Source organism: Desmodus rotundus, chromosome 12, assembly GCF_022682495.2.
Source record: "Desmodus rotundus isolate HL8 chromosome 12, HLdesRot8A.1, whole genome shotgun sequence".
NCBI classification, from domain to species: Eukaryota; Metazoa; Chordata; class Mammalia; order Chiroptera; family Phyllostomidae; genus Desmodus; species Desmodus rotundus.
Window position 1 is genome coordinate 43087675 of NC_071398.1, and position 26268 is coordinate 43113942.

A 26268-nucleotide genomic window follows, 5' to 3' on the forward strand; every position below is an offset into this window, starting at 1 on the left:
GGTTGCCAGTTCGATTCCCAGTCAGGGCACATGCCTGGGTTGCAGGCCAGGTCCCCAAATGGGGACACGTGAGGGGCAACCACACATGGATGTTTCTCTCCCTCTTATCCTTCCCTTCCCTCTCTCAATAAAAAAAAAATCTTTAAAAATAAAGTAAAAATAAAAATAAAGATGTAGCCAGACTGCTTGAGGAAACCCTGTGGATCACCTTAAAAAAATCTTTAAGAAAGATGTAGTTAGATAGCATCACTATAAATGATCTAGGCTACAAAAGATGAGGAAATGAGAGTAACTCAATCCCCACCCATATATATACATTCTCTATGGTGTGGTAAGTCAGGGTGGTAGTTACTGTGGGGGGGGGGCAATGGGTGGGATGGGGCACAAGGGGCCTTGTGGGGGGCTGGGGATGTTTCTCCATCTGCGAGCTGGCTGCACGAATGGGTCATTTGTGAACTCAGCAGACTGTGCATTTACAGTGAGTGCATTTCTCTGCTGTATATTAAACACGAATAAAAAGTGAAAGTAAAATGTTTTGCTCAAGATTACACATACTGAGCTGAGAAATTCCTGATGACCACATTTGAGCGGGGCCAGCTGGGACCCTCCTACACCACGCAGGCAACTTGTCATTGTTTATCTGGGTGGAGTTGGTTTTGCCTCAGGCCACCCAGAGTGCTTAGATCCTAACCCATGGGCATCTTTTGTGTTATAGGCCCATTTCTCTGAAAACATTTCTTGCCCTATTTTGACCTTGTGGGAGAGGTTGTGGGAGGCTTCCATGTTTTTCATACAACCCCACGTCCCTGGTCACAATCATTGGTCTAGGAGGTGTACTTCACCCAAGTGGAGCCAATCACAGTAGACCAACCAGCGGGTCAAGTTGATTGACCTGCAGATGGGCCAATCACAACCTTTCCCTGAAATTTTTGGCCCTGGGGCCCCAGGCTGGCTGATGCTAGCTTTGTAGCTGCTGGGTGCGTTGTGTGGAGAATGCTGGTCCCAGGAATAGTGGGAGTGTCCTGTTGGCCCTCAAATCCTCGGTTTGATGGCCTTGAAGCCCAGAGGCACTTACTGGTTTGAATTGAGGCCCAACTGAGTTCTCTTTTGGCCTAAGTTAGAGCCAGCTTGGTTTCTGTCACTTGCAGCCAATAAAGACCTACGTAGTAATGGTCCCTCGTCAAACACTGTAATCCATGCACACACCCCCCACACACACAACGCCTACAGACACACCCAATCTATGACACACCACATGTGCAAACCCCGACACTCCACGTCAGTGCACATCTTTATTTGTGGATGATATAAAAGAATAAACTTAAAAAACACCCCAAACCAAATATCCTAATGGCTCTCCCAAAACAATGTGACCCCTCCTCCCACCCTGATAAATAGAGACTTATGTCTGTCAGCCCAGCCTTCCACCCCCATAACCCTCTCTGCTATAGACATACTCTGGGTATATATTACTCTACTCGGCAATAGACATCTCCCGAAAATAGAACTCCAACCCTGCCACCTGACTCTACCCTGGCCCCATGTCTCTGGGACCCACGCCAGCCCACTTCAGACCACCCGCCACTGCAGTATGCTGGTGTCCTTGCCCCCTGTGCTCAAGGCCATGCTGTCATCCCACAAGAAGGCCACATTCGTCACGTGGCTACTGTGTCCGCCATATTTGTGGCTGAGGGCCTGTGATAGGGAAAAAAAAAAGGAAGTGAAAGGTCAAAGGGGGCAATGCCACTCCATGTCTTCCCAAGCTGGTCCACTTCTTTACTGCTTCATAAACCCTTCCTTCAAGAGTGGATCTGATTTCTTCAACGAACTAATGGCAAAAAAATAAAAGAAAAAGAACAATAGCCCTGGCTGGTGTGGCTCAGTGGATTGAGCACCAGCTGGGAACTGAAAGTCACTGGTTCGATTCCCAGTCAGGGCACATGCCTGGGTTACGGGCCAGGTCTCCAGCTGGGGGCGTGTGAGAGGCAACCAATCAATGTATCTCTCGGACATTGATGTTTCTCTGCCTCTCTCCCTCCCTTCCCCTCTCTCTAAAAGTAAATAAATAAAATCTTAAAAAAAAAAAAAGAAAAGAAAAATGAATGTGCTCATCAGGGAGTCTGTTCTGTATGACAAAATACGAGACACAAATAAATGCAATTTTTGCCTGGATCTTGATTCAAACAAATCAAGTGTAGAAGGCTATTTTGGGGGACAATCAGGGAAATTTGAATTATATACTGGGTATTAGAACACATAAAAAATTAATGTTAATTTCTGGAGTTTGGGGTATATAAGCATTATCTTTCTTGTTGAGATATAAATGTTAATTTGGGGAGCTAAAAGGTCATATGTGTGTGGTTTGTTTTTTTTTTAAGTACAGAGGAAAAAGAACAGAAGAGAAAGAAAGAAGAAGTATGTCAAACCTGTCATAGTCGAACACGGGTAATAAGTACAAGAGGCATCACAGCACTCGTTGATCTGGCTTTATGTGTGCAAACTTTGTAATAAAATGTTAAAACGAGTTTCACCTGTTAGAACCAGAGGCTGGTAAAATTAACACCCAGTTTTACGGTTATCTGCTGGTGGTCTGGGAACGAGGTGAATACACTCTCAGTGTTTTTAGAAAGAGTTTCTGACATTTACAAATGGAAGAAATTCACATTAAAACTTGATTTCCAGCCTCTCTCAAGACCTTGCAGGTCTGGCCCTGGGGGGCGTGGCTCAGTGGAGTGAGTGCCGGCCCTCGAACTGAAGGATCGCAGGTTTGATTCCCAGTCAGGGCATTTGCCTGGCTTCAGGGCCAGGTCTCCAGTTGGGGGCGTTCAAGAGGCAACCGATGGATGTTTCTCTCCCTCTCTTTCTTCCTCCCTGTCTCTCTAAAAATCACTAGAATCGTAAAAAAAACAAAAACCTTGCAAGTCTGGCTGCACTGAATGAAGCGGCTTCCCACTGGAAGTGGGTGTAATAGGCCTCAGCCTCTCCCCGAACCTCATTCAATCATTCTCACTCCTTGTCTGACCCTGTGGCCTTAGACTTGGTGCCCCTTGTCCTACTAGAGAGTCACAGAAGCTGCAGATGCACGAACCTTAGACCTGTAGCTACTTGGAACCCACCTGCCACTTAGAACGGCAGCTCCGTGAGGTCAGCGACCCCATCTGGCTTGTTCACTGCTGCGTTCTCTGCTCACAGGCAGAGCGGGTGCTCCGTGAATACTGAGTTATCAGTAAGGATAAAAGCACCAAAGGCCCCAGATTTGCAGGTGCTCAGAGATTTGGCACTTCAGACTCTGAAATTCATCAACCTTCAGGTAAACAAAGGCCACTGCACAAGCCCACTACCCTCTTTGCACAGATGGGGAAACAGAGGCCCAGCGAGGGCAAGAGGGGGATTGGGGCTGTCTCAATTTTGCCCCCTTTGCTGCTTATGACTTCCACCCTGCCAGCCCCCCTGAGGGACTTACTCGAGGCTGACAGCAGGGGTAGCTGAACAGGTGCACTTTGCCAAAGTCGTCAGCTGAAGCCAGCAACTTCCCATCGTGGGAGCGGGCCACGGCGTTGATGTCAGTACCATCCGCTCCCTCGGACCAGATGCCTGTGGGCAAGATGGGAGGTGGTGGCGGCAAGATGTCAGGGACCCCCCAAAGAGGAACAGGCCCTGGCCCCCGCCTCCCGCCTCCCTCTCACCCAGCCTGGCTCTAGCCGGGTATGGGAGTCAGCATCTTTTAGAAATGTGCATCACACTTTGTGCCCCACTACCCAAAGCCCTTTGTGGCTCCCTGGTGGCCTCAGGAGAAAGCCCAGGCTTTTCACTGTGATATCCCCAAGCTCTGCCTGGCCTGGTCCCTCACTACTCCAGCCTCAGCCTCACCGTTGCTGCCCTGGAATTCCACAATGATTTAGCCTTCTTGCATTTCTCCAAATGCAAGGATCTTGTCACCTCTGGGCTTCCATACATGCCATTATCCCCTTTTTTTACAGACCTCTTCACCACCCTGGAATGTATCTCATTCTCCAGCTTGGATGTCCCTTCCTCCAGGAAGCCCAACCTGAATCCCTTGCTGGTTGAGGCCAGACACCACCTCTAGGCTTCCTTGTCCCCCTGCTCGGTCTACTTTGGGTTGTCCAGGGACAGGTCTGTCTCCCCCACCAAACTATAGGTGCCATGATAGCAAGGCTGGGGCCACAGTAGTCACCAGTGTCCCAGCACTGAGCAGCTCAGGGCTGGGCACAGAGGCGCTCAGGAAGTACATGTTAACTGCATTCATGGCTGAACAAAGGAGCGGCGGGGGCACGGGCAGTATAATTCTCTCTGGACAGGTGCCGCCACCATCTGGCCTCATTTCATTAGCGTTCCAAGGACCTCAGCAGTCTCCTCACCCTACCCTTTCCTCACACACAAATACTACCCACAAGTGTGAAAGAGCGAGTTTCCCTTCCTGCATGTAACCAATCGAAAGAGACTGTGAAAACTACCAGACGGGTGTTTCTTGGAACCTCAACACTGAGCGACAACTTCCCCATTCCAGAACTTACCGAACACCCCAAACCCGAGGACACACGTAGCTGTAGCCCATTCCATGTTCCTCACGGCATCTGCACTGGTGATCTGCTTACAAGTGTCCGGGTCCCCTGGGGCAGAGAATGGGGGAGGGATGCAGAGCTGGAAGAACTACAGACTTGCACCTTCACTTCACAGAGGTCGGGCACTGAGGTCCGAGACAGCAGGCGGGGGTCACACGGCTTATTCCTTCTCTCTGGACTGGCCAGTGGGGGCTGGATTCTGGGTCCTGATGTCCCAAGACCTGAGCAGGGCCTTTTGCTTAGAAACCGGTACCCCATCTATTCAACCAGACAGGGGAGGACTTGGTGAAAAGTGGGGTCTACCAGAGAGGAAATCAGAAGCCAGGAAACCCACCCATCAGGACAGCCACTAAATACAGCAGTCAGGGGAGAGGGACTTGAAGAAGCCAGTGCTTCCCTCCCCTCCCAGAGCTCAGAGAAGGCTTTGCAAGCCACACCACGCAAGTAAAGAGGCTGAAGGAGGAATGAATGCCTTTGGGCCTCGGAGAACTCACAGTACAGAATCTCATAGTCCCCAGAGTTGGTGACAAAGCAGCTGCTGTCCTTGGCCCAATCCAGGTGGGTGATAAAACTAGAATGGCCCTGCAGGAAGGAAAGAGGTGGAGTTAGAGCTAGAAGGGGTGGGATTAGAAGAGGAAGGATGGTGGGCAAAATACAGAGGTACAGTGAGAACACAAAGGGGCTGAAGAAAGGATACACAGGGCTTGGGAGCGTGGAGGCGGGGCCAGACTACCATAGGCGGGGCTAGACAAAAAGGGCTTAAAACACAGGGGGAGTTTAGAACATGTGGGCGGGGCTAGACACAGAGGAATGGGCTTGGAATGCAAGGGGATACTGGGCTACACAGAGGGTGCTTAGAACGTGAGGGGCGGGGCTACAAGGGGCAGGCTTCGACTGCAGGGGCAGGGCTACACAAAGGGGCGGTCTTAGAACACAGGGTAGGGTAAATGTGTGGGCAGGGCTAAGACTCTCGGTGATCAGGGCAGAATCAGGTGAATGTCGAAGCTGTGCTCCCTTGAGGTAGAAAATTGGTTAATTCTGCACCCCCCAGACGGGGGTGGCGGCACGGGCTGGGGCCACTGCCCACTCACCGAGCACTTGCCCAGGCGGCTGACCTTGCGGCCGCCTTGGTCCACCGTGTACACGTACACCAAGTTGTCGTGGGAGCCCACGGCCAGGTACGCCCCGTCTGGGGGAGGGGGAGGGGGCTATGAGGAGGCACCCAGGCTCCGCCCCCTCCTCTCAGATTCAGCCCCCCATTGTCCCAGACTCCTCAGCAGTCCCAAGCTCCATCCCCACCACACAAGCTGCACTCCTTCCCCCTGCCAGTAACTCTGAGCCTCCGCTCCCAGGTCCTGCCCCTTACCTGGAGAGAAGCTGACCACGGAGATCTGTTCATTGCCATCTGTATGGATAGCCACCAGGTCATGGGTCTCCGTATCCAGCAGCAGCCATCTTTAAGGAGAAAGCATGGGAGGGGAGGAGGAAGGGTGAGCTGATCAGACGGGAGGGAGCAATGTGAGGCCTGAGGGAGGGGCTCCAGAAAAGATTTGGGAGAGGGACTGACTCCAGAGGAGTGTTGGAAGATCAAGTCTTGGTAAACAGTTGGTACCTCATTAATGTCTTCTGTGGGTTCTGGGGCAGTAAGGAATAAGGGGGGGCGGGTCAAGGGACAGTTCAGGGGAGGGGAGAGCAGAGAAGCCCCCCCCAAAATGCCCAGTTCAGTTTTACCTGCCAGTCACTGTGCCCACAGCCAGGACAGAGCCACTGGGGTGGAAGCCAGCAGAGCGGGCGGGGTCCTGGGGAGGGAGAGAAGGGCAGGGCTCAGAGCTGGGGTCACCCATCCATCTGGCCGTTCCCCTGCCTCAGAGCCAACTCTCAGGCAGGCACGGAGGCTCTCCCTCCGCTCTGCTGCCCTCCTGGAATCCACTGCCTCAGACACACTGGAAACCATTCCGCTTTCCTTAACAAGCCAGCTTGGGCAGAACACATCCCTCCCGTCACTGCGGATTCTGGATCCTCTTTCACTCCTGTTCTAAATTCCCACAGCTGCACTCATCCAAGATGATTGACTTAAGTAATTTTCTAGAATAAGGCTATTGGGACAAATGGTATCTTATATGGAGTTTTGATATACTGCCCTGGCTGGTGTGGCTCAGTGGATTGAGGGCCAGACTGTGAACCAAAGGCTCACTGGTTCTATTCCCAGTCAGGGCTCACGCCTGGGTTGCAGGCCAGGTGCCCAGTAGGGGGCTCGCAAGAAACACACACTGATGTTTCTCTCCTCTCTTTCTCCCTTCCTTCCCCTCTCTCTAAAAGTAAATAAATAAAATCTTTTTTTTAGAGTTTTGATATATAATACCAGTTTGCTTTCCATAAAAGTATACTGACTTACAGTAAATTTTCCTGTCTCCAGGATTGTTACAAGCCCTTAGTCTGGTCAGCTGGGAAGTAAGATGGCCCATGGAATGCACTCAGTAAGGCTCAGCTATAATTATAATCCCATTGTGATGATGGGTGAGTGATTTGACCTTTTGGAGCTTGTTTGTCATCTTTGTGGAGCTGAAGGGGGTGAAGTTAAAAGGACAATGTATGTGAAGTGCTAAGCCAGTTTCCCCAGGCGTGGTCAACAGACCCCCTAAACTGGAATAACTGGAGGGAGCGCATTCCAAACTGCAGATTTCTGGTCCCCGATTCCAACCCCCTGAATGTGGCTGGGACTTGGAATTCTGTGTTTTTAACAATTTCCACGTGACTCTGATGCCCTGGCAAGCTGGAGAACTGCTGTGTTCAGCATGGGGCCTGCCGTATAGTAGCTGCTCAGTCAGGCAGCTGGGATGAGTATTATTATACACGCCCTAATCATCTCCAGAGCACACCATCCCAGATTCACAGAAGTCCAAAGGGCATCAATGTTCCAGGGTCAGAGGTAACCCTGGATTCCTGGAGCAAAGCCTGAAGGGTGGTATGGGGTTATGATGAACTGACCCTCCAGGGTCCCATACTGCACACAGAGGGAAGCTTAAAAACTGCATTGCCCAGAATCCCTTGCAGCTATGGTGCTGCTGTGATTTGGGTCCGATATTGAGTGGCAGTTTTCTGGGTTCCAGCAGGCAGAAGGCAGAAGTCCCGCTTCCACTAACCAGCCGGGTTGTGAAAGCAAAGGAGTTTGAGATGCTAGGGAGTAGTCACCAGCTTTGAAAGACAAGGGTGCAGAGCATCCGTTTTTGGCCAGTGCAAACGTAGCCACGGTTGGGTTGCTCTAGGCCAGGGCTGTCAAATTCATTTTCACCGGGGGCCACATCAGCCTCGCGGTGGCCTTCAAAGGGCCAAATGTCATTTTAGGGCTGTATAAATGTAACTGCTCCTTAACAGTTAAGTGAGAGCTCAGCGCTGCCACCGGGGAGACACAAGGTGCTGGGCCGGATGGAACAAGGTGGAGGGCTGGATTCGGCCCGCGGGCCTTGTGTTTGCCACCTGTGCTCCAGGACAACAGACCAACAGAACCTTCTGCAGTGAGAGAGAACTGTACTTTCCAATATGGTAGCCGCTAGCCACATGCTTGAAATGTAGCTAGTGCAACCAAAACTCGAATTTTTAATACTATTTACGTTTCAAAGTTAATTTCAGTTTGAATAGCCACATGTGTTGGACAGTGCAGCTCTGAAGCCCACGCTGCACGCAGCGACCGCAGCTTCCAGGTTCCTGGACTGCAGCTCCCAGGATGGCATTTTCCTGAACTCAGTGGTCCCTCACCTCCCACCCTCCTGGCGGGGGCGGCAGCTCCCTGCGGGTCAGCTCTGCAGTATTGTTCTGGGCGTCCTTCCAGCCGAGGACCCTCTCCTCCAGCCCTTCCAGACAAGTTTCTAAGGGTTTGGGTTTGTAAGGGAGTACTAAACCCCCTCTGCTCAAACAGCCCGGGTGTGGTCTCCGCCTGACGCACTGACGCAAGCGCTCCAGTTGGAACGGCGTGTGAGGTTCCCGTGCCCTTACTTCGATGGTCCTGCTCCAGACGGGCTGGCGGGACTCCACGCTCCACAGACGCACCAGCTTATCCTGCCCGCACGTCACAAACTGTGCCCGGCTGGGGTGTGCGGCCAGGCCCCACAGCTCTTCCACGTGGCCCTGGCGGAAATGGGAGACGGCAGATTCGACACCGCAAATCCCGACCCTTTCCCCCCAAGCCTGATGCCAGAAGGAAGTGCTGGATGAGCCCAGCAACACGCCTGCCCACAGGTAACCCAGGGAGACCATTTTTCCAGTGTGTCTCGAGGAGGCTGTGATAGGGCAGACCCCTGAAGCAAATGTAGCCCCCTCTCTGCTTTCCAGTTTACACAGTGGGAGACAAGAGCATGGTGGGTAGGAGCTGGGCTTTGGGCGTCAGCTGACACCCAGAAGGCTGTGGGATCCCATGTGCTCCGCCTGGTGGGTCTGACTTCAGCTCTCTCTTACTGACTGTGGCCGTCACCTGGGCGGGGGACTTCTACATGGAGCCTCAGTTTGGTCGTCTATAAAATGGGGCTAATCATAGCATTGGTGTGCTCACTGAAACCACGGGCGGAAGGAGTATGAGGCCAGTGCAAAGCACTTACAAAGGGGAGGTGGCTACTGTTATTATTTACAACACAGACTATTAACCTATTGTTAATTAATACTAGTCCCATTGATCATTAATGTAACTGTAATAACTGGTATCAGTATAATAAAACTAATAATGAATCATTAATAATGTGTAGTCAATCATATTAAATATTGATAATATTATCAGAGGTCTCCAAGGTCTCTTCTGGGGACACCTAGCAAATCCCTCCGGCCCTTGTTTTCTTCATCTTCTTCCTATGGAAACTGGAGCCAGGTGGGGGCGGGGGGGGGGGGTCTAAATGCAGCAGCACGGGCTTCAGTTAGCCTGTCAGAGGGAAAATCGCACGGAGGGGTGAAGGCAGGGGGCCACTGAACAAGGAGCAAGCTGGCCAAGGCCCTCTGAGCATTCACTCTGTGCCAGGTACCATTCTCCACGCTGTTTGTGAACTGACTCACAAATCACCACAAAACCCCATGAGGTCAGCTCTGTTATCCTCCCGCTCCACAGAGGCACAGAGAGGTTGCTCACTTGCCTCATATCACACAGCTAATGAGCCACAGGGCCATGATTCGATCCCAGACCATCACACTCCAGAATTTATATCCCTCACAACCACACCATACCGCCTTATGGGAGGTGGGATTGTTAAGTGGGTGGGGACTGTGTTTTGGCACACCAGGAGGGAGGAGTGGTCATTGGAGCTGCAAGGAGAAAAATGGGCAGACTCCAGAGGGCCCTCCCAGATCCCCGAACCTGGAGACCTGGGAGGTATGTGGCCCAAGGCATGTGACCACCTGCCATGGCACTTCCAACAGAAAAGGACACCACCCAGATCAGAAGAAGAAGCGCAACACAGGCGGAGCGGGGTCCTGGGGTCCTGGGGACCCTCTGCCATGCTAGCAGTTTCCTTGTTGGTTGCTGGATCAAGGGGAATTCTGGGAGGGGCCCAGGTCAGGGGTGGGGTTATGGAGCAGGAGCAGGTGAAGGGACTGTAAGTGGCCAGGCCAGAGGAAAAGGGATGGGGCAGGGAGGTGAGGAAAAACCAGAAAGGGAAGAGATGGTGAGACAGGGAGGTGGGCAGGTGCAGGAGAGAGCTCACCTGGACAAGCAGCGAGAAGCCCGTGTGGACAGAGCCCTGCAGGATGGAGTTGCGGGTGGTCCCCACATACAGCGTGTCCCCCCGGCCCTCGGCCACAGTGCGCACGGGGCCAAAGTCCTCAGGAACCTGGGCGGGCAAAAGCGGAGGAGGCAGGCAGATGAGTGTAGGACACATGGGGTGGGGCTGGGGGTGACAGGCTGGGGAGACGAGGGTCTAGCATTAGCAGCCCGAGGCGGGTGGGGAGTCTCCTCACCTCCACCTCCTGCAGCTTGCTGTAGTCGGAACCCCAGAGGACCACCCGCCGATCACGGCCGCCTCCGGACACCAGCGTCCCGTCCCGCAGGGCGCAGAGCCCAAACACGCCGCCATCGTGGGCGCCGGGCACCACATGTGTGATGCGGTTGCCACCTTTGGGATGGCCGGGATCAGGGGTCAGCTTCCTCTGTACTGACCCCTGAAAGCCCCTCAAACTCTCAACACTATATCCAGCCATTCACCCACCTTTCCTTCTATCCACCCCTCCATCCCCCCACTCATCTGTTCAAATACCCTGCCATCCATCCGATAAACCATCCGAAATAACATCTTCCTAACCACCCGCTCAACATCCATTCCCCCACTCACCTACCTACTGGTCTGTCCTCAGCCACTCACCCACCGGTCCATCCTTCCTTCCCGCCCTCCATCTATCATTCCGTGAATCCACCTCTCATCCATTCACCCACCCTCTGCTTCGCCCAAGCACTCATTCACAATCCATCCACCCTTACGGCCAAACCTCCACTGTTGCCATCTACCCATTCGTCCATCTATCCACTCACCTGTCAGTCTAGCCATCCATTTATTCATTCGTTACCCCATCTAATCAACAATTATTCAACTAACATTTACTCCGGGCCCAGCTATTGGTTAGGACAATCAACTCATTCATTCATTCAGTAATCAACCCACTTCCTAGAACAATCCACTCTTCATAATATACTAATCGACTGGCTTAGATAACCATTCATTCATTCATTCATTCATTCATTCATCACTTTCTAGCTTCACTGCCTGGGAAAGACCTATTTATTCATTAACACAGTTATCCATTATGGGGACAACCATTCATTTTTAGTTATCTGTTCACCAAATCATCCACTATCAACGAGAACAGCACATTAGTGTACTCAATTCTTCCATTCACTTACTCATTCTTACATTCATTGACTAGAACAACGCCTTCATTCCCTCACTCCCTAATTCATTCATTCATTGCTCTGGGAAAAACCACCTCTCCATCTACCCATCTGTGCACCCACAGCTGGGTTAACCCATTCATTTACAGCTCCAACTCAACCCCTAATGTGGGATTTGCCGAGGACAAGGGTGGGGAACAAGTAAGCATTTCACGGAGACGGGATGTCGGAGCTGAGCCTTGATGGGGGGTTGGAGTTGAATAAGTAAGGAATTAGCCTGTTTTATCAGACACTCCACACAAGCAGGGTCAGGGGAAGGGACACACAGCTGAAGGGGGTTAGGGAGGACTGGGCTGGGGACCACACAGGTGGGGTGCACTGACCTTTTCCCCAGACGTAGAGGTTCCCCCCAGAGTCCCCGGTGATCACATCGCCACCCTCCAGAAAGGTCACACACAGCATATACTTCGGTTTCTCGTGTTTCTAAGAGGGGAAACGGGGAAGGTGTCAGGAGGTCGCTGAAACCAGGTGGCCTCCCAGAGCTCAGCCACCGTCCAGGAACACAGCCCGGGGGATTCCCTCCATGCTTTCGTCTGAGGCCCTGCGAGGTGCATCCCCATCTCCAGCCCACCTGCCTGGAGTGCTCACCTTGCCAAGAGTTCCTGACCACATGTCTCCTTCCCATCCCCAGACCCACTTCCTGCCCCCTCTCCCTTCCCAGACTTCCATTCCCCTCTGTCCTCGGTTTCCCCTGCTCTCTTCCCCTTGGATTCTCTTCTCTGACCCTGACCCTCACTTCTCCCCTCTCCCTCCCTTCCTCCCCATCTCCGTCTCTAGGTCCCTCACCAGCCCCATCCCACTCTTTTCTCAGTATCTGTTTTATCTCCAGGGTCTCTCTTTTTGGGGTGAAGCCCCAACTCCCACCGAAGGCAGGGGAGCCCTGTTGGAAGTGCCCCGGGACCTTCTCTCCGAGGCCCTCTGCTTCGCACTGTCTCTTTTGCCGCACGTTTCTCTCCGCCAGGCGGTCTCTGGCCTCCCTGCGTTTGCCCATAATATCAACAACCACAGCTCCCACTTACTGAGCATGCACTATCTGCTAGGAGCTGCTAAACTCTTCATCCCACTGAATCCCCACAATGTGAGAGTTGAGGGAGATCATCCCCACGGTGTGGCTGAGGAAACCGAGGCCCCGGCAGGCAACAGCTCAGCCCCTGTGTGATCTCCAGCCCCGGGGACCCTCTGGAGTGTCCTGCTGTCTGCCTGGGTGTCCCTGCCTGCCTCTTTCAGGCCCAGCCTGCCCTCCCACCCCCCCACCCCCGCTCTCACCTCGAAGAGGCCCTGCCGCTTGCTCAGGCTGCCCCCTTCCAGGCTCCAGAAGTAGATGTGGGATTTCCCACAAGTGATGAGCGCAGTGGGGTCCGTTGGGTGGAAGGTGGCCACCAGCACAGCCTCATTGGAGCACTTTGGGGAGTGCGGAGATCTGAATGAGGTCCTCAAAGCCACAAGTCACCACACCCATCCCACGGAGGACTGCCCTAGACAGCTGTGTGGGCTGTGCACCACACACGCAACCTGTCTCCTTCCCATCCCAGCAAACGGAAGTACAGGAGGCAGGGCCCGGCAGCGAAGCATCACTGTGCCTTCATTAACATAGCAGCAAGACAGCTGGACAGCCCTGTTCTGCATCTGTGCTAAGCACTCGACGTTCAACCCCACGGCACCCAAGGGGGAAGGGCTCCTTAGAGCCCCCCGTCACAGCTAGATAAGTGAAGCTCAGAGAGGTGACGCCGCTGGCCCAAGGTCACACAGCCAGGTAAGCGCCACGGTCAGAGTCAGCTCACACAGGTCTGACTCCAGAGCCCAGCCTTTCAACCATTTCCCCTTTCCCAAACCACAGGCTCCAATGCAGAACCCAGGTCTCCTTCCCCGAGCCCAGAACGGGGTGTGTGACCTTGGGCAAGTTCTCCCCTCTACCATGCCCCTCGTTCTTCATTTGCAAAACAAGCCCCTGCCCAGGGATGGAGTCGATATCAGCCCCGGACATCGCAGGCTGTACAGTGAGCAGCCAACCCTCCTGTAGTGCCGGGTTCACCCACCCCGTGTTCCAACTTCAAAGCCAAAGCCCCACAAGGAAGATGCTCCCATTATCCCCATTTTACAGATGAGGCAACTGCGGCTCAGAGAGGGCAAGCCCGACGTCACACAGCCAGCAGAGGGCAAAGCCAGGACTTGAACGTGAGTCTGTCTGACACCAGAGTGCTAAAACTGAGATCCGACCAGCCCCCCCGGGGCACCCCAAGGCGACGGGATGAGATCGGGCACCCACCTTGCTGTCCACCAGCTTGGCCTCCTTGGCCCAGTCCCACACAGAAAGCACGTGATCATTGGATTCGTCCACCGCACAGAGCAGGTTGCCCCCATTCTAGGAGAGAGGGGCCAGGTGGGTCAGGATCCCGCCCCGCCAATACTTCGCCTGCTGGAAGGCATTTGCTGCTCAGGCCTGCTGTCGGATTTTCGAAGGCTCCGGCCCGTGTCACGGGAAGGGCATGGAAATACACTCCCCATCCGGTGGCCATCCACAGGGTTAAAGACTTTTACAACTTTCCGATTGGAATGCCTTGTCCCTGAGAGGTCAACATAATGTCCCCTCAGCTATAGTTCTCGGCAGTCGCCACGCAGCCCGGTGCCCTTACTGAGACTAGCTAATCTCCATTTTCCTGTGGAGCGACTTTAATGTCTACGAAATTAACCAATTAATAAAGTTGGTAAAGTGTTTTCATACCTTTAGTTAAACATAGGTTGATTTTGCTTTTGCAGGGTTTCCACACACACACACGCACATACACACACACACTTTGGCAACAAAACAGCTTTTTTCCTCCCAATCCAGGGCCTCTTAATTACCTGTGGGAGGACCGGTTGTTTTCCATTCCCCAATCCACTGCAGACCAACACTTCGGTAATGATAAAAATGTAGAATATGGTTTACAAAACACCCACTGTACTTGGACGTGTGGAAATGTCAAATAGCTCTCCAGATTCCTAAAGGCTTACTCGCAATTCCTTCACTTACCTCGCGCAGTCCTACCACCACCCATTTAGGTATCACAAGCCCCACCGCCCTGGACGCTGGGCTGAAAGCACCCAAAGGATAAGGACCCTTCGAGTGCTAATGGATCTACAAGGGGTCCCTGAGGACTTACAAGGGGGTAATCAGGACTTACGGGTCCCCCTTATAAAGGCTAACAGAGCAGGCCTGTGAAGTCACTGAGACCAGCGCCCAGCCTGGAGCCTGGGCGTGGCCCATCCCTGTGACGTCACAGTAAGGGCGTGGCATCCATCCCAAAGGGGTGGGTGGTGGGAAGGGGCCGCGCTCGTTCCTGATTCTGGAGGTGAGGGTCGGTGCAGGACTTACCGACTTGGAAAAGCCCACACAGCACACAGCTCTGTCAAACACCCCCAGGCCCAGCACATGTAAGGTGGAGAGGGAAACCGAGTCCCAGATGCGCACGTGGGGCGGCAGTGGCTGCAAGAAAGGGAGAGGTCTGTTACGTGGGGGGCGCCGAGCTGCCTGTCCCCCTCCCAAGACCCCGCTCCGGTCTCCTAGTCCTGCCCTCTTTACTCTGTTACCTTCCCTTCCTTAGTGGTGCCAGCCACCTGTCCAGTGGCAATGGTGACCATATCAGGGTGGACAGCCAGGCTGAAGAGAGAGGACAGACGGACAGGGTTCAGTGGGAGCAAAGGGACCCAGAATCCCTCCCACAGCACGGCGCAGTCGTGATGGCTGGTTCCACAAGGTGGTTGACTGACTTAGTTCGTAAGCATTTAGTTCGTCTTTCAGCAATAAAGGGGTACTCTCTGGGTACCCCAGTTCAGAAGCAACACTTAGGCGGGGGTCTCTAGTTTAAGTGCCCCCAGGCCTGTACCATAAATGGCCAGGAGAGGGCATCCGCTTCAGGGGCTGCCACGATGTGGTCCCACACACTGTGGGATTGTCTGAGGTACCAGCTAGAAGTTTTCAAAAGAAGTGAAAAACCCAGGCATTTGAGTGAATTCACCGACATCTGAAATATGAACAATACACATTTTCCCCTTTGAATTCAGCCTGCAGGCCAGTGAAGGTCTGGCCCCACCCCACCGTCCCCAATCCTGTCCTGTGTGGGACCTCACTGGGGCCCCCTCCCAGGCCTCACCATTTGATGTCGTCGTTGTGTCCCAGGTAGTGCCGCTGCCTCTGCTCCTCCACGCTGTAGAGCACGGCCACAGAGGCCACGAAGTACACGATCTCCCCCGTGGGCAGCAGGTAAAGGTTGGCACGGCAGTCTCGGCCGCGGTAGCCATAGCTGGAGATGCCCAGGGCTGGTTAAGGAGCCTGTGCGGCACTGCCGGTGCCGACTGCCTACCGAACTCAACAAGGCACCTGGAGCCAGGTGTTCTTGTTTCCAAGCTTACCCCTGTGGGGGCCTGAGTGATGGTACACCCCCAAAATTGTGTCCACCAAAATATTAACCCCCAGCACCTGTGAATGTGACCTTAATTGCAAAAGGAGTTTTTGCAGGTCGATAATTAAGGATCTTAAAATGAGATCATCTGGATTATTGGGGTGAGCCCTAAATCCTATGACAAGTGTCCTTGTAATACACAGAGAGAAGACTCAGACCCAGAGCTGGAAAAGGCCACGGGAAGAGAGACTGGAGCCCTGACCAGGTGGCTCAGTTGGTTAGAGCGTGGTTCCTGTACACCAAAAGGTTGCGGGTTTAATTCCCGGTCAGGGCACATACCCAGGCTGCAGATTCGATCCCTGGTTGGGGAACGTGCAGGAGGCAATCGATCGATATTTCTCCTTCACATCAATGTTTCTCTCTCTCTCCCTTCCTCTCTCTAAAATTAATGAAAACGAATCCGTGGGTGAGGATTTAAAAAAAGAGAGAGCTTGGAGTGTTGGAGCTAAAAGCAAAAGAACTTTCAGGGTTGTCGCAGCCACCAGCAGCGAGGGGACAGACATGGAGCAAATCCTCCCCAGAGCCTCAGGGAAAAAGCACGGTCCTGCTGACACCTTGATGTGGGATTTGCCTGCAGAACCGCGCGAGATTTTTTCTGTTGCTCTCAGCCACGGAGTGCGCGGTCATTTATTACTGCAGCCCCGGGAAGCTAATATAACCTCCGGCCCACTCCTCTGCCCCAGAGGGATGCTGTTAAAGCCACGACCACTACGTCAGCTCACATCCCTCCTCTTCTCAGAAGCTTCCCATCTCATTTGGGGTCAAAGTCCTTCCGAAAGCCCAGGCACGAGGACCGCCCGACCCATTGATCTGGCCCCTGACTCCCCAGTCCCTCATACCCACTCAGCTCCAGTGGCGGGAGCGTCCTCCCTGTTCTCACCTCAGGGGCTTTGTGCATGCTGTTCCGGCCCCCGAGGACTCCTCCCCGCCCCCATGTCGCCAGGGCTCCCTCACTTCCTTCAGCTCTCTGCTCAACGGTCAGCTCCTTGGAGAGGCCTCCGGGCCCACGCCGTTTGAAACTGCACACTCATGCCTTCTCACTGCCGCCGTCCCCTTTCCCCTTCCTTCCCCTTCCCCCTTCCTGTCATCAGCACCCCACGTGCTACCTAACTCGTCTCTCTCCTCGGCCAGCCTCACTCCAGGAGCGCAGGGCTGTTTCTCCTGTGTGTTCACTGCTGTCTCCCCGGTGCCCGGATCAGGGCCTGATATACAGCTGACACACCACACACCAGGGCAGGCAAAAGTAGCTTAATAATAATAATTAAAATATAATAATTAGTTAATAAATAATAATACAAGAATAAACTGTATTTCACATACTCACAACTGTAAACCTACTTTTGCCCACCCCTGTACAAATTCAATTATCTGAAGGAATGAGCGACCATCCCCTGTCCAGAACTTTCTGTGGCTCCCCAGTAATCCTGGGGAAAGCTCAAGTTTCTCTTCCTGGCCTGCGTGGCCCTTCCCTGGCTCTATTGCTCTCCCTTACTCTGTTTTTGGAGTTCCTCAAAATGCCAAGATCAGTCCCACCACCCCAGGCCTTGGCACTAACTTTCCCGTTGCCTAGTACATTCTTCTTCTTTTTTTTTAAGATTTTAATTTATTTTCAGAGAAAGGGAGGGAGGGAAAGAAACATCAATGTGTGGTTGCCTCTCGAGTGCCCCCTACTGGGGACCTGGCCTGCAACCCAGGCACGTGCCCTGACTGGGAATCCAACCAGCGACCCTTTGGTTTGCAGGCTGGCGCTCCATCCACTGAGCCACACTAGCCAGGGCCCTTTACCTCGTACATTCTACTTGCTACCCTTCTTAGCTGTCACCTCCTCAGCTCTGCCCTCAAGTGTACTGCCTGCACTGGGCTTACCCCACTTAGTAATTATCTGGTCTGCTTGTTAGCTGTCCCTACTCCCCCATGAGTCTGAGTTCCACAGTGGGCAACTCAGGGCTGTTTTGTTCACTTCTGTAACTCCTCCTCTGAGAAGCCCTCCCTGACCCCCAGACTTGGGCAGCTGCCCTCTCTGGGTTCCCCCAGGCCAGCTTTGCCCATTCTAAGTTGTCACTGTCAAGGAGTCTGTCCCCACACTGGACTGTGAGCCCAGTGGGGCCGGCAGACATTGTCATGGTGACTACTGGGTCCCCAGCCCTTGGCCCCAGCAAATGTTCAGAAGAGACTTATTAAATGAAGAACACGTGTATGCCAGCCCCATGGAAACTGCCCCACCCTGCAGTAACTTTTGAGAGGGGAAGAGACCCATACTGACGTCTGCCGTCTCAGCTGCCCCTCATCTGATGCTATCAAGCCCATCCTGGCATGAAAACATGGTATTCCTTGACTCCTTTATTTCCCGCTGCCTCGAGGACACTCCAGGCTCCAATTTCCCCGCCTCCTCTGGAGCAGAAACCAAGGCCGAGAGAGGAAGACAGGCACTGGGTCCCAAGGCTACTAATCCCAAGACCCTTTGGGCTTTGGGGAAAAACCTTGGGGTCCAGAGTCAGTGTTCTTGGCTCAGATCTGTTCTGACTCCCTAGGATGGGGCTCCGTACCCTCTCTTGGTCTCAGTTTCCTCAACTGGGAAGTTGGGGGTAATAATTCCCGACCTGCAGGCCTCAGAGAGCTCTCAGAGGCCACTGGTTATAAAAATGCATTCTCAGTTCTACAGAAGGATCATATTATTCAACATATTTCCACATCAAAGGACTTAGAACAGTGCCTGGCATATAGTAAGTGCTCAATAATGATTAGTTATTACTTTATCAATGCCTGTTTATGGGGTACATATTACGAGCTTGGCACCTCTACACACTGTTTCGCAGCCCTGTAAATCTGAGGTCATGAAACCCACTTTTCAGAGAAAGCAGCTGAAGCACAGAGAGGCAAGGTGACTTGTCCAAGGTCACACAGCCAGCCAGAGGCTAGTCTGGGGTTTCAACCCATTTCTGCCGGGCTCCAAAGACAGAGTTCTTAACCACCACCAATTTCTTCTGTTTCTCAAGTACGCCAAGCTCACTCTGGCCACAGAGCCCTTGTACCTGCTGAGGCCTCTGTTTGGAACATTCTAGTTCTTCCTATGCTAGCTCCTAATTGTTCCAGTCACAGCGCAAATGCCCCCTCCTCAGAGAACCCAGTTATTCCGCTCACAGCCTAGGTTCCTCTCATGTGAGAGGTCAGCATTTATTACTAGTTGAAATCATCTTGTTTATTTAACCAATGGCTTCTGTATTATAGCATCTGTGCCCCCACCAGCTTTAAAAGGTGAACTCTGTGAACCAGCTTGCAAACAAGAGAATCTGACATATGGAAGGCACCCAGCAAACATTTGCTGCTTTAATGACTCATAAAAGGTCATTTCAGTTAACCAGCCCTTCCTGTGCTCTCTCCTGACTCCAGGGTCATCCTGACTCCTCATGCCACAGGGGTCTGGGAAGTCCCATCCCCAGTACAAAGACACTTCCATGTGCCAGAGTCCCACACCAGAAGGACTTCTGCCACCTCCTTGCTGGGGGATGGGGTGTGGGGGCAGGGAGGTAGGGATTAAAGCTAGAGGATACACCCAGTCCAGCTTGAGTCTGCAGGAAGGCAGCTCCGAGCGCGAGTCCAGGCTGTAGGTGGGCGCCAGCTCGTCTGGGATCAGCATGGGCACCGGCCGGCCCCTCAGGAACATTTTCACCGAGCCCTCCTCTGCCATGACAACCCCAGAGGTCAGACGCTGACACCAGCCCCCATCCCTATTTCCTCTCCCATCCAGGCTTTACTCTAAAAAAAAAATAGGTGGGGAAACTGAGACCAGAGAGGCAAAAGCCTAGTAGCCAGGTCCCTTGGCCTCTAGCTCCTGGACTCTCATCCCAGCAGGCCCCCAAGCAAGCCCCTCCCCCTTCCCCCACTTACCCATGCTGAAGATAACTTCTTTGGTTTTGCTGTCAGACAGAACAAGGGGGAGAGAAAGGACCCTAATTAGCGGGGCAGATCTGAAAAGGGGAGACACCACTCCTCCACCCCACCGCTCCCCCGGAGGTCTCTGATGAATAATGGGGGCCGCGTAAGGAGCGGAGCACTGCCTCTCTGCAGGCCGTGTGCTTTGCTCGGTTGATCTTGCAGAGCCTAAGACACAGGCCCAGAGAGGCAGTGATCGCCAAAGATCACACAGCACGAAGTGGCGGGGACGCGATCCTGGAAGAGGGGAGTCACCAGGGACGGGGGTCCCTCCTAAACAGCACGGCTTTCCCAACGCTCCCCACCCCCACTCCCACAGCGCCCCAAACTTCAAGCAGTAAGGAAAGCAGTGAAGGTTTAAGGGAAGGGGCGTGTCTCCACGTTCCCTCCATCGGCGAAAAGGGATGATGCTCGCAGGCCTGGGTCCCTGGCGATAGGGTAGGCCTGGGATCCAGGCCGCGGGAGCGCGGATAGGAGGGGGTCTGTGAGGGTCTCACCCAGCTCCAAAGCTACTCATGGCGGCGGCTGGCGGAGCTTCGGGACCGGGGGTGGAGCCGTGATCGGCCCCGCCGCTTCCGGCCCTGGGAGGTGCCCGCGCCGCCGCGCCCTGCCCCGCCCTCCGCGGATGACCCTGGGAACTGGCGGGTCACACTGGGTCTCAGGTCCCGGGCTGTGGGGTCCTGATACCAGGCTCTTTTATGAAGGTGGGGAACAGTGTTGTTTGAGAACATGCACCCGGGGGCGTGTCTGCCTGAATTCAAACCCCAGCCCTGCCACTTCCTGGCACTGTGTGCAAGCTTCCCAACCTCTGCCTCGATTTCCTTGTTTTTAAAATAGGGATAATAGAGCTCTTACTTTCCAGGGTGGTTGCGAGGATTAAATTTGTTCATTCGTGTAAAGCCTGGAGTAGTGCCTGTACAGGGCTATGTACGTGGTTGCTATTATTTGAATGGGGTTGAAATGTGTGGATTTTAACCCTGGTTCTGCATTACTCTGGCTAGACTTTGACCACGCCCACTACATCACGACTCCGCTTGGTTATCAGTGTGGCTCCGCCTCTGGGAGTTGGCCACGCCCAACATTTGATCATACCCACTTGACAGATCCAGCCGCTGACTTGACTGTCAGTTGACAATTGACTGCTCCCCCACCCTCCTCCCTGCCTAAGGTCCTGCCGCGCATTCTGACTACGACCACTGACCGGTGGTGATCCCTCCTTGTCCTGAGATTTGATCCCGCCCACCTACGGCCACGCCCATTTCTGCCTGGCCCCGCCCGGCTCCTCCTGTCTAACACGCCCCCACATGGCTGCAGCTCCAGTGACCCCTGTCCCAGGTTCTGCTTCAGGCCAGGCTAACATTCTGGCCACGCCCTCAAATTCCAATCACGCCCTCCCTCTGAATACCTCCTTCCCCGCAGAAACTCCCCTGAGGCTTCTGCCCTTGATGCCACCCCTGAGACTCAAGGGGAACTTTCCTTTACAATAATTAGCTGTGCCCACAAATCTGGCTCCTCTCTGACCTCTCCTTTGGCTCTCGCACGAGACCCTGACTATCCTCGCCTCCTATATTCTAATCCAGCCTCTTAAGGTTTTGACCACGCCCCTTAATGTTGGCTCCGCCTTTTGGCTTCAGGCCTTCCGCTTAGACCATACTATCTCAAGATTGGTCCCTCCAAGCTTCCGGGACTGTCCCGGTATTCTGAACTAGATGACCTCGCTCTAAGTTACCATCTCGTAGCCTGGGGCATTACCCTAAATTCCCAGTCGTTTGATACTTATCCGAGGTCTTGGCCCCACGGAGTCTGCGGCAGGACTCCGCCTCCCACACTTACCCTTCCTTTTTGGCGCTACAATTGCTGCTAGAGGATGTGGTGCGGCTGCGGGGATCCTCGCGGCGCACCGAGGCGAGGCGCTCTGGTGACAAGTAGCGGCGGGCACTGCGAAGAGACATACAGTTAGGAGCGGAGCCTGCAAGGCCAGGAGGCGACTAAAGTGGACGAGAACCTCTCGGCACCTTTCACTGCTGGAATTCGGGCACAAGAGTTCGTCCGTCTCCATACAAACTATCTCTGTTTTCCACAAGGTCTTGGAGGAGGCTGGGGATCCCAGCTTCAGTGCCTTACCTGCGCCCGGGGGTCGCCTCCTTCTTGGGGGAGGACGGGGAGGTGGCATAGCCGCCCACGCGTCGCGGGGGCCCTGAGCCATTGAGGGGCGTTCTAGTGGGAAGGCCTTTCAAGAGCTGGCACACTAGAGAGATGGGGTTAGAGAACAGAAGCAGGTGAGTGTGACGCCCAAGCCCCGGCCCCTCCCCATCCCATCCCTCCAGTCTAGCGAAGATACCCGAGGCTGTGGTGCCTAGACGCGGAGGCGCCCGGCCCTTGGGGGTGCCCCGCGCGCGCAGCGCAGCGCCCTGTTCTTCGCATGCACGTAGGCGTCGCAGCGCGTCGGCCAGCGCCGCCTTTAGGACCGCCAGCTCGTCTTCCTGCAGCTGCAGCCGCTGCTCCAGCGCCGACACGCGGTCGTCCACCTCCATGCCGCTCGTGCCCGACAAATTGTCATCTAGAACGCAGGGGAGAGCTGGCTGTAGGGACCACCCGGAACTCCAGCGCCTGAGTCGTCCCTCCAGCCTTCCCGCGTCTAAGCTGGGGGCCAGCCACGCCCCTTCCTCTCCCACAACCTGGGGCTGGGGACGCTTGGAGATGGGCCAAGACGAGGGCTCCGAGGGGGAAGGAAATCCCCCGCGGCTCTCCTTCTTGCCTTCATACTCTTCTCTGCTCAGCACCCTGGAGGTGTGACCTTAGGGAAGTCCCTTCCTCTCTTCTAAGAGTCTTCGAATCGAGAGCCTCACGACTCCAGTTTTAAGATTCTATGGCTAAGATGCTAAATATTTATGAGTGATATCAACATTTTAAAGATGATATCAACTTATTCCTAGTGACACAAACATTTTAGAATTGATCTCTGATGACTCTCAATACTTATAGCGATTACTAAGTTCCCTCTCCGTTTCTAAGATTTTTCCAAGCCAAATAGGCCATGCCTGGTCCATCCTCTTCCCGTTCTCTCCCCAGCAACGGGTTCGACCCCAGAGCCTGCTGCAAGGACAGAGTTTCTGCGGCCCCTGGCGGCAGACAGGAGGGTTGCAGGTAGCGCATCGCAGACCCAGGAGACCCAAAGAAGGGAGATGCGGGGATCAGACACACAAACTCTCTTCTTCGGTCCGAGCTTCTCTCCTCTCTTCTCTTTCTTCATTTCGCTCCTGTACTCCACGCCCCTGATACGTCTCTCCCTCTCCTTCCAGCCCTTGGAAGCAGCCAAATAACTCCTCCATCGCCCCTCCCGCCCTTTTCCCCTAAATGGGGGTGGGGAGGGGAGCGGAGGACCGAGGTGGTTCCCCCTTTCCCCTTCCTCCCAGACCGCTCATACCCAGACTCATTGCTGGCAAAAAAAACCGAGGAAGCCCTGGCTCCGGGCCGGGTGGATTTAAAGGTGGTAGCATTAACAGGGACAGGGTGTGGAGGTCGCACCGGCCATCCCGCAGCGGTAGGCTGCCCCGCCCGACCGCTGGGCTCCGCAGTGCAGCCGTCGGTCCCACCCCTCCCTCCCGCGCTGCCCAATCGCTGGCCGGGCCTCGCCCGCCCTGCCCCCCCACCCAGCGCCTCTGGTCCTGTGCCTGGACCTGCAGAGGAAGGTGGGGGCCTCCCAAGGTCGGAGGGAGATAGCTGTCAGAGCTTGGAACTCAAGAGGAGAGAATCTCGGGGTCCGCTGGCATCACATACACAAAGGAGTAAAACTGAGGACGGAGGTTTGAAAGAATGTGCAAAAACTCTCCAAAGATCACAAGCCAATAGGTGAGGGGCAGGAGGGCCCAATCATATCATTATGTCGAGCCCCCTCTTACCTACCATTAATAATACTACCAAAAAAAAATTGAGGTCTGCTATAGTGAGCTTATGTGTGGCAGGCACTGTTAAAGCAAAACGCTTATGTTTCATTTTTATGGTACCTAAGGCTCCCAGCAACTCTAGTAGCTGTACTATTATACCCATTTTAGGAGAGGAGGGGGGAGGGGACTGAGGCCCAGAGAGTCGAAGTTACTTGAACACGGACACACAGCCTTTCAGCAGCGGAAAAGGAACTGGACCCAGGCCTAAGCACCCTGTCATCCTGCCTCTCAGAGGGTAGAGAAGGGCAAAATGAACAAGCACGCTGGTCCTCTGCCATCCAGTGGTCCCTGCCGCTGGGGGGTGTAAGCCTCTGAACTGGAAGAGGGTCACTTCTTAGGGCCTTCTGAGTGGAATGGAAGAGATTTCCCCTTGGCCCTTCAGCCCCCACCCAGAGAGGCCAGCAGCATTCTGGGGCCTTGGCCTGCCTCCTCCCCCCCCCCCACTCTCCCGCCCCCATGACTCAAGTCCTCTGGTCTCTCCAGACCATTCCCCCACTTTTACCCAGAGACCAGACCCCACTTCCCATTTCTCCTCCCATCTCCCCTCTCCTCTGTCTCCAGCTGCCCTCATCTGGGCCTGCCATCCACAATGGTCCTCCTGGTATCATACTCATTTGTCTCGGGAGAAGTGAGTCCTAATGGATGGAAGGGGCGGGGCCTAAGGATTTAGGAGGTGGGGGGTTAGCAAAGGCAAAGTCCTCGGGTTCCTACGTCCCACACCCAGCCCACAAGCCAACACCAAATCCCACCCTCCCCCTAATCTGTCTGTCCCTCTGCCAGGGAGAAGGGGGGAGGGTCCCAGAGGATTGAGAAGGGGTGGGGAGGACAGAGTTCCAGACCCCAAGGCCTTCTCCTCTTCAACACCCCTGGGGAGGGGAGGAGGGTAGAAGCTGGTGGGGGACTGGGATCAGAGCTTTGGGGATCAGGGACCTTGCTCTGGGGTCAGGGTCCTTCTGGGGGAGAAATGGAGATCTTCAGCAAGGGGCGAGGATGGGGACTTGGAAGCAGTAGGTTGGGGCAGGAGGAGATGGGTCCAGCCCTGGGCAGGGCCAGGGTCGGAAGTGTGGAGGGGTCTCACCGTTGCAGTATTGAAGCAGCGAGGACGTGTCGTAGAGGCCACAGAAGGCCGGGCCGCGCTCCGCCATCGCCCCGCCACAGCCACCGCCTGCACCCCCGGCCCCAGCCCGGGCCCGGTCCCCCCCCCAGGCCCTGCCTCCCGTTGCCATAGCAACACCCTCCGTTCCAGCATCCCCAGCTCGGCCCGCCTGGCATCAGGCGGCCGGCGCCGGGTCTGGCACTGGGGTCATCTCTCAGAATGCTCGAAAGGGGGGAGTAGGGACACCCCCTGCAAGCTCCCCCCACACACACACACACAATCCTCCGGCCGGGATTGGTTGGGCTGAGATTCCCCGGTACAGTCTGATCCCGCCCACAACCGCCGCGAATTCTCTCTAGACCCCCACCTTGTCCGTTCAGGACCAATGAGAGCCTGTCGCGCAGGCCCCTCCGCCAATAGGGACACAGAAAGATTGGAAGGGGCAGGGCCCTCCCTGCTTTGCAGCCTTAAGCTTAGCCCCGACTAGGAGAGGAAGAGAGGGAGGAGGAAGACGCTCCAAATCCCCAAAACGTTCTCCCCAGTATTTTACTGGATTTCCCGAAAGCCCCCTTGCAAGACTAGAACCCGACCCTAGTATCTTAAATCCATACAGATATCCACTAGCTCAGTTCCTAGAGTCCTTGTTTATTAGATCTAGACCCGCCCCCCCGGGGTCTTAACTCCACCCCCAAGATCCTAGGGGAGCAAGCATTCTATTCCCGCCCCCAGAGCCTTCGGCACCGACCCTTACGCAACCGGGGGCTGTAACACTTCGACCAGAGCCCTTGACCCGGCCTTCTTACAGGATTACCTCGGTCCGCGGAGCTTCGGCCCCTCCCGCAAGTCTGTTCCTCCTGAACCTTTCCTTCCACTTTCATATCAGCCGCCCCTTAGTTCCTCCCCTACGGCCCGCATCTCCCACAACTTCATTATCCAGTCCAGGTTTTGACACACGTCCAGCTATGACGCCAGGCCGGCTGGTGGTGTCAGTCGCAGCCAGCTCCAAAGTTGGGGGAAGAGGGGTGGGTAGAACACCAGACACTGGATTTAAAGAACGAGGGGCCATATTCCCCAAGTCCCCATTGAGAGTCACCAGCGAGACATGACCCGTGTTTTGTAGGGAGGGGACGAGAGCCCAGAGTGGGAATAGATTTGCCTCTGGAAACACAGGCAGACCCTGAAAGCACAGGGCCTTGGAACCAGATTGATCCGGGCTCGATTCCTGATTCCACTACTTTCTCCTTGTGACTTTAGAGTCAGTTTCCAAGTCTGGGAATAGGAGGTCTTATGGAACCTCTTTCATTCATTTAAAAACGTTGACTGAGTGCCTCCCTCGTGCCAAGCTCTG

General features: G+C 54.4%; 1 protein-coding gene across 5 annotated transcripts; it reads right to left on the minus strand.

Annotated features, from left to right (window-relative positions):
* Positions 1-1281: 1281 nt before the first annotated feature.
* On the minus strand, positions 1282-24995 carry EML2 (EMAP like 2). 5 transcript variants are annotated; one of them, XM_024569509.4, is made up of 22 exons: positions 24903-24991; positions 22219-22437; positions 22002-22125; positions 21711-21815; positions 19833-19861; positions 19496-19625; positions 15636-15785; positions 15073-15142; positions 14858-14968; positions 13769-13864; positions 12769-12903; positions 11826-11925; positions 10518-10672; positions 10265-10390; positions 8577-8708; positions 6315-6382; positions 5950-6038; positions 5675-5772; positions 5078-5165; positions 4536-4631; positions 3464-3594; positions 1282-1695 (listed from the first exon to the last, which is right to left on the minus strand). In XM_024569509.4, exons 1-22 carry the CDS (start codon positions 24967-24969, stop codon positions 1570-1572), a joined length of 2445 nt encoding a protein of 814 aa, XP_024425277.3. In that variant the 5' UTR covers positions 24970-24991; the 3' UTR covers positions 1282-1569. The 5 variants fall into 5 exon arrangements, with proteins under 5 accessions (XP_024425277.3, XP_071075858.1, XP_071075859.1 ...); XM_071219757.1 differs by lacking the exon at positions 24903-24991 and adding an exon at positions 23305-23329; XM_071219756.1 differs by lacking the exon at positions 1282-1695 and adding an exon at positions 1704-3289 and having other exon boundaries at positions 24903-24995.
* Between the last annotated feature and the right edge of the window lie 1273 nt (positions 24996-26268).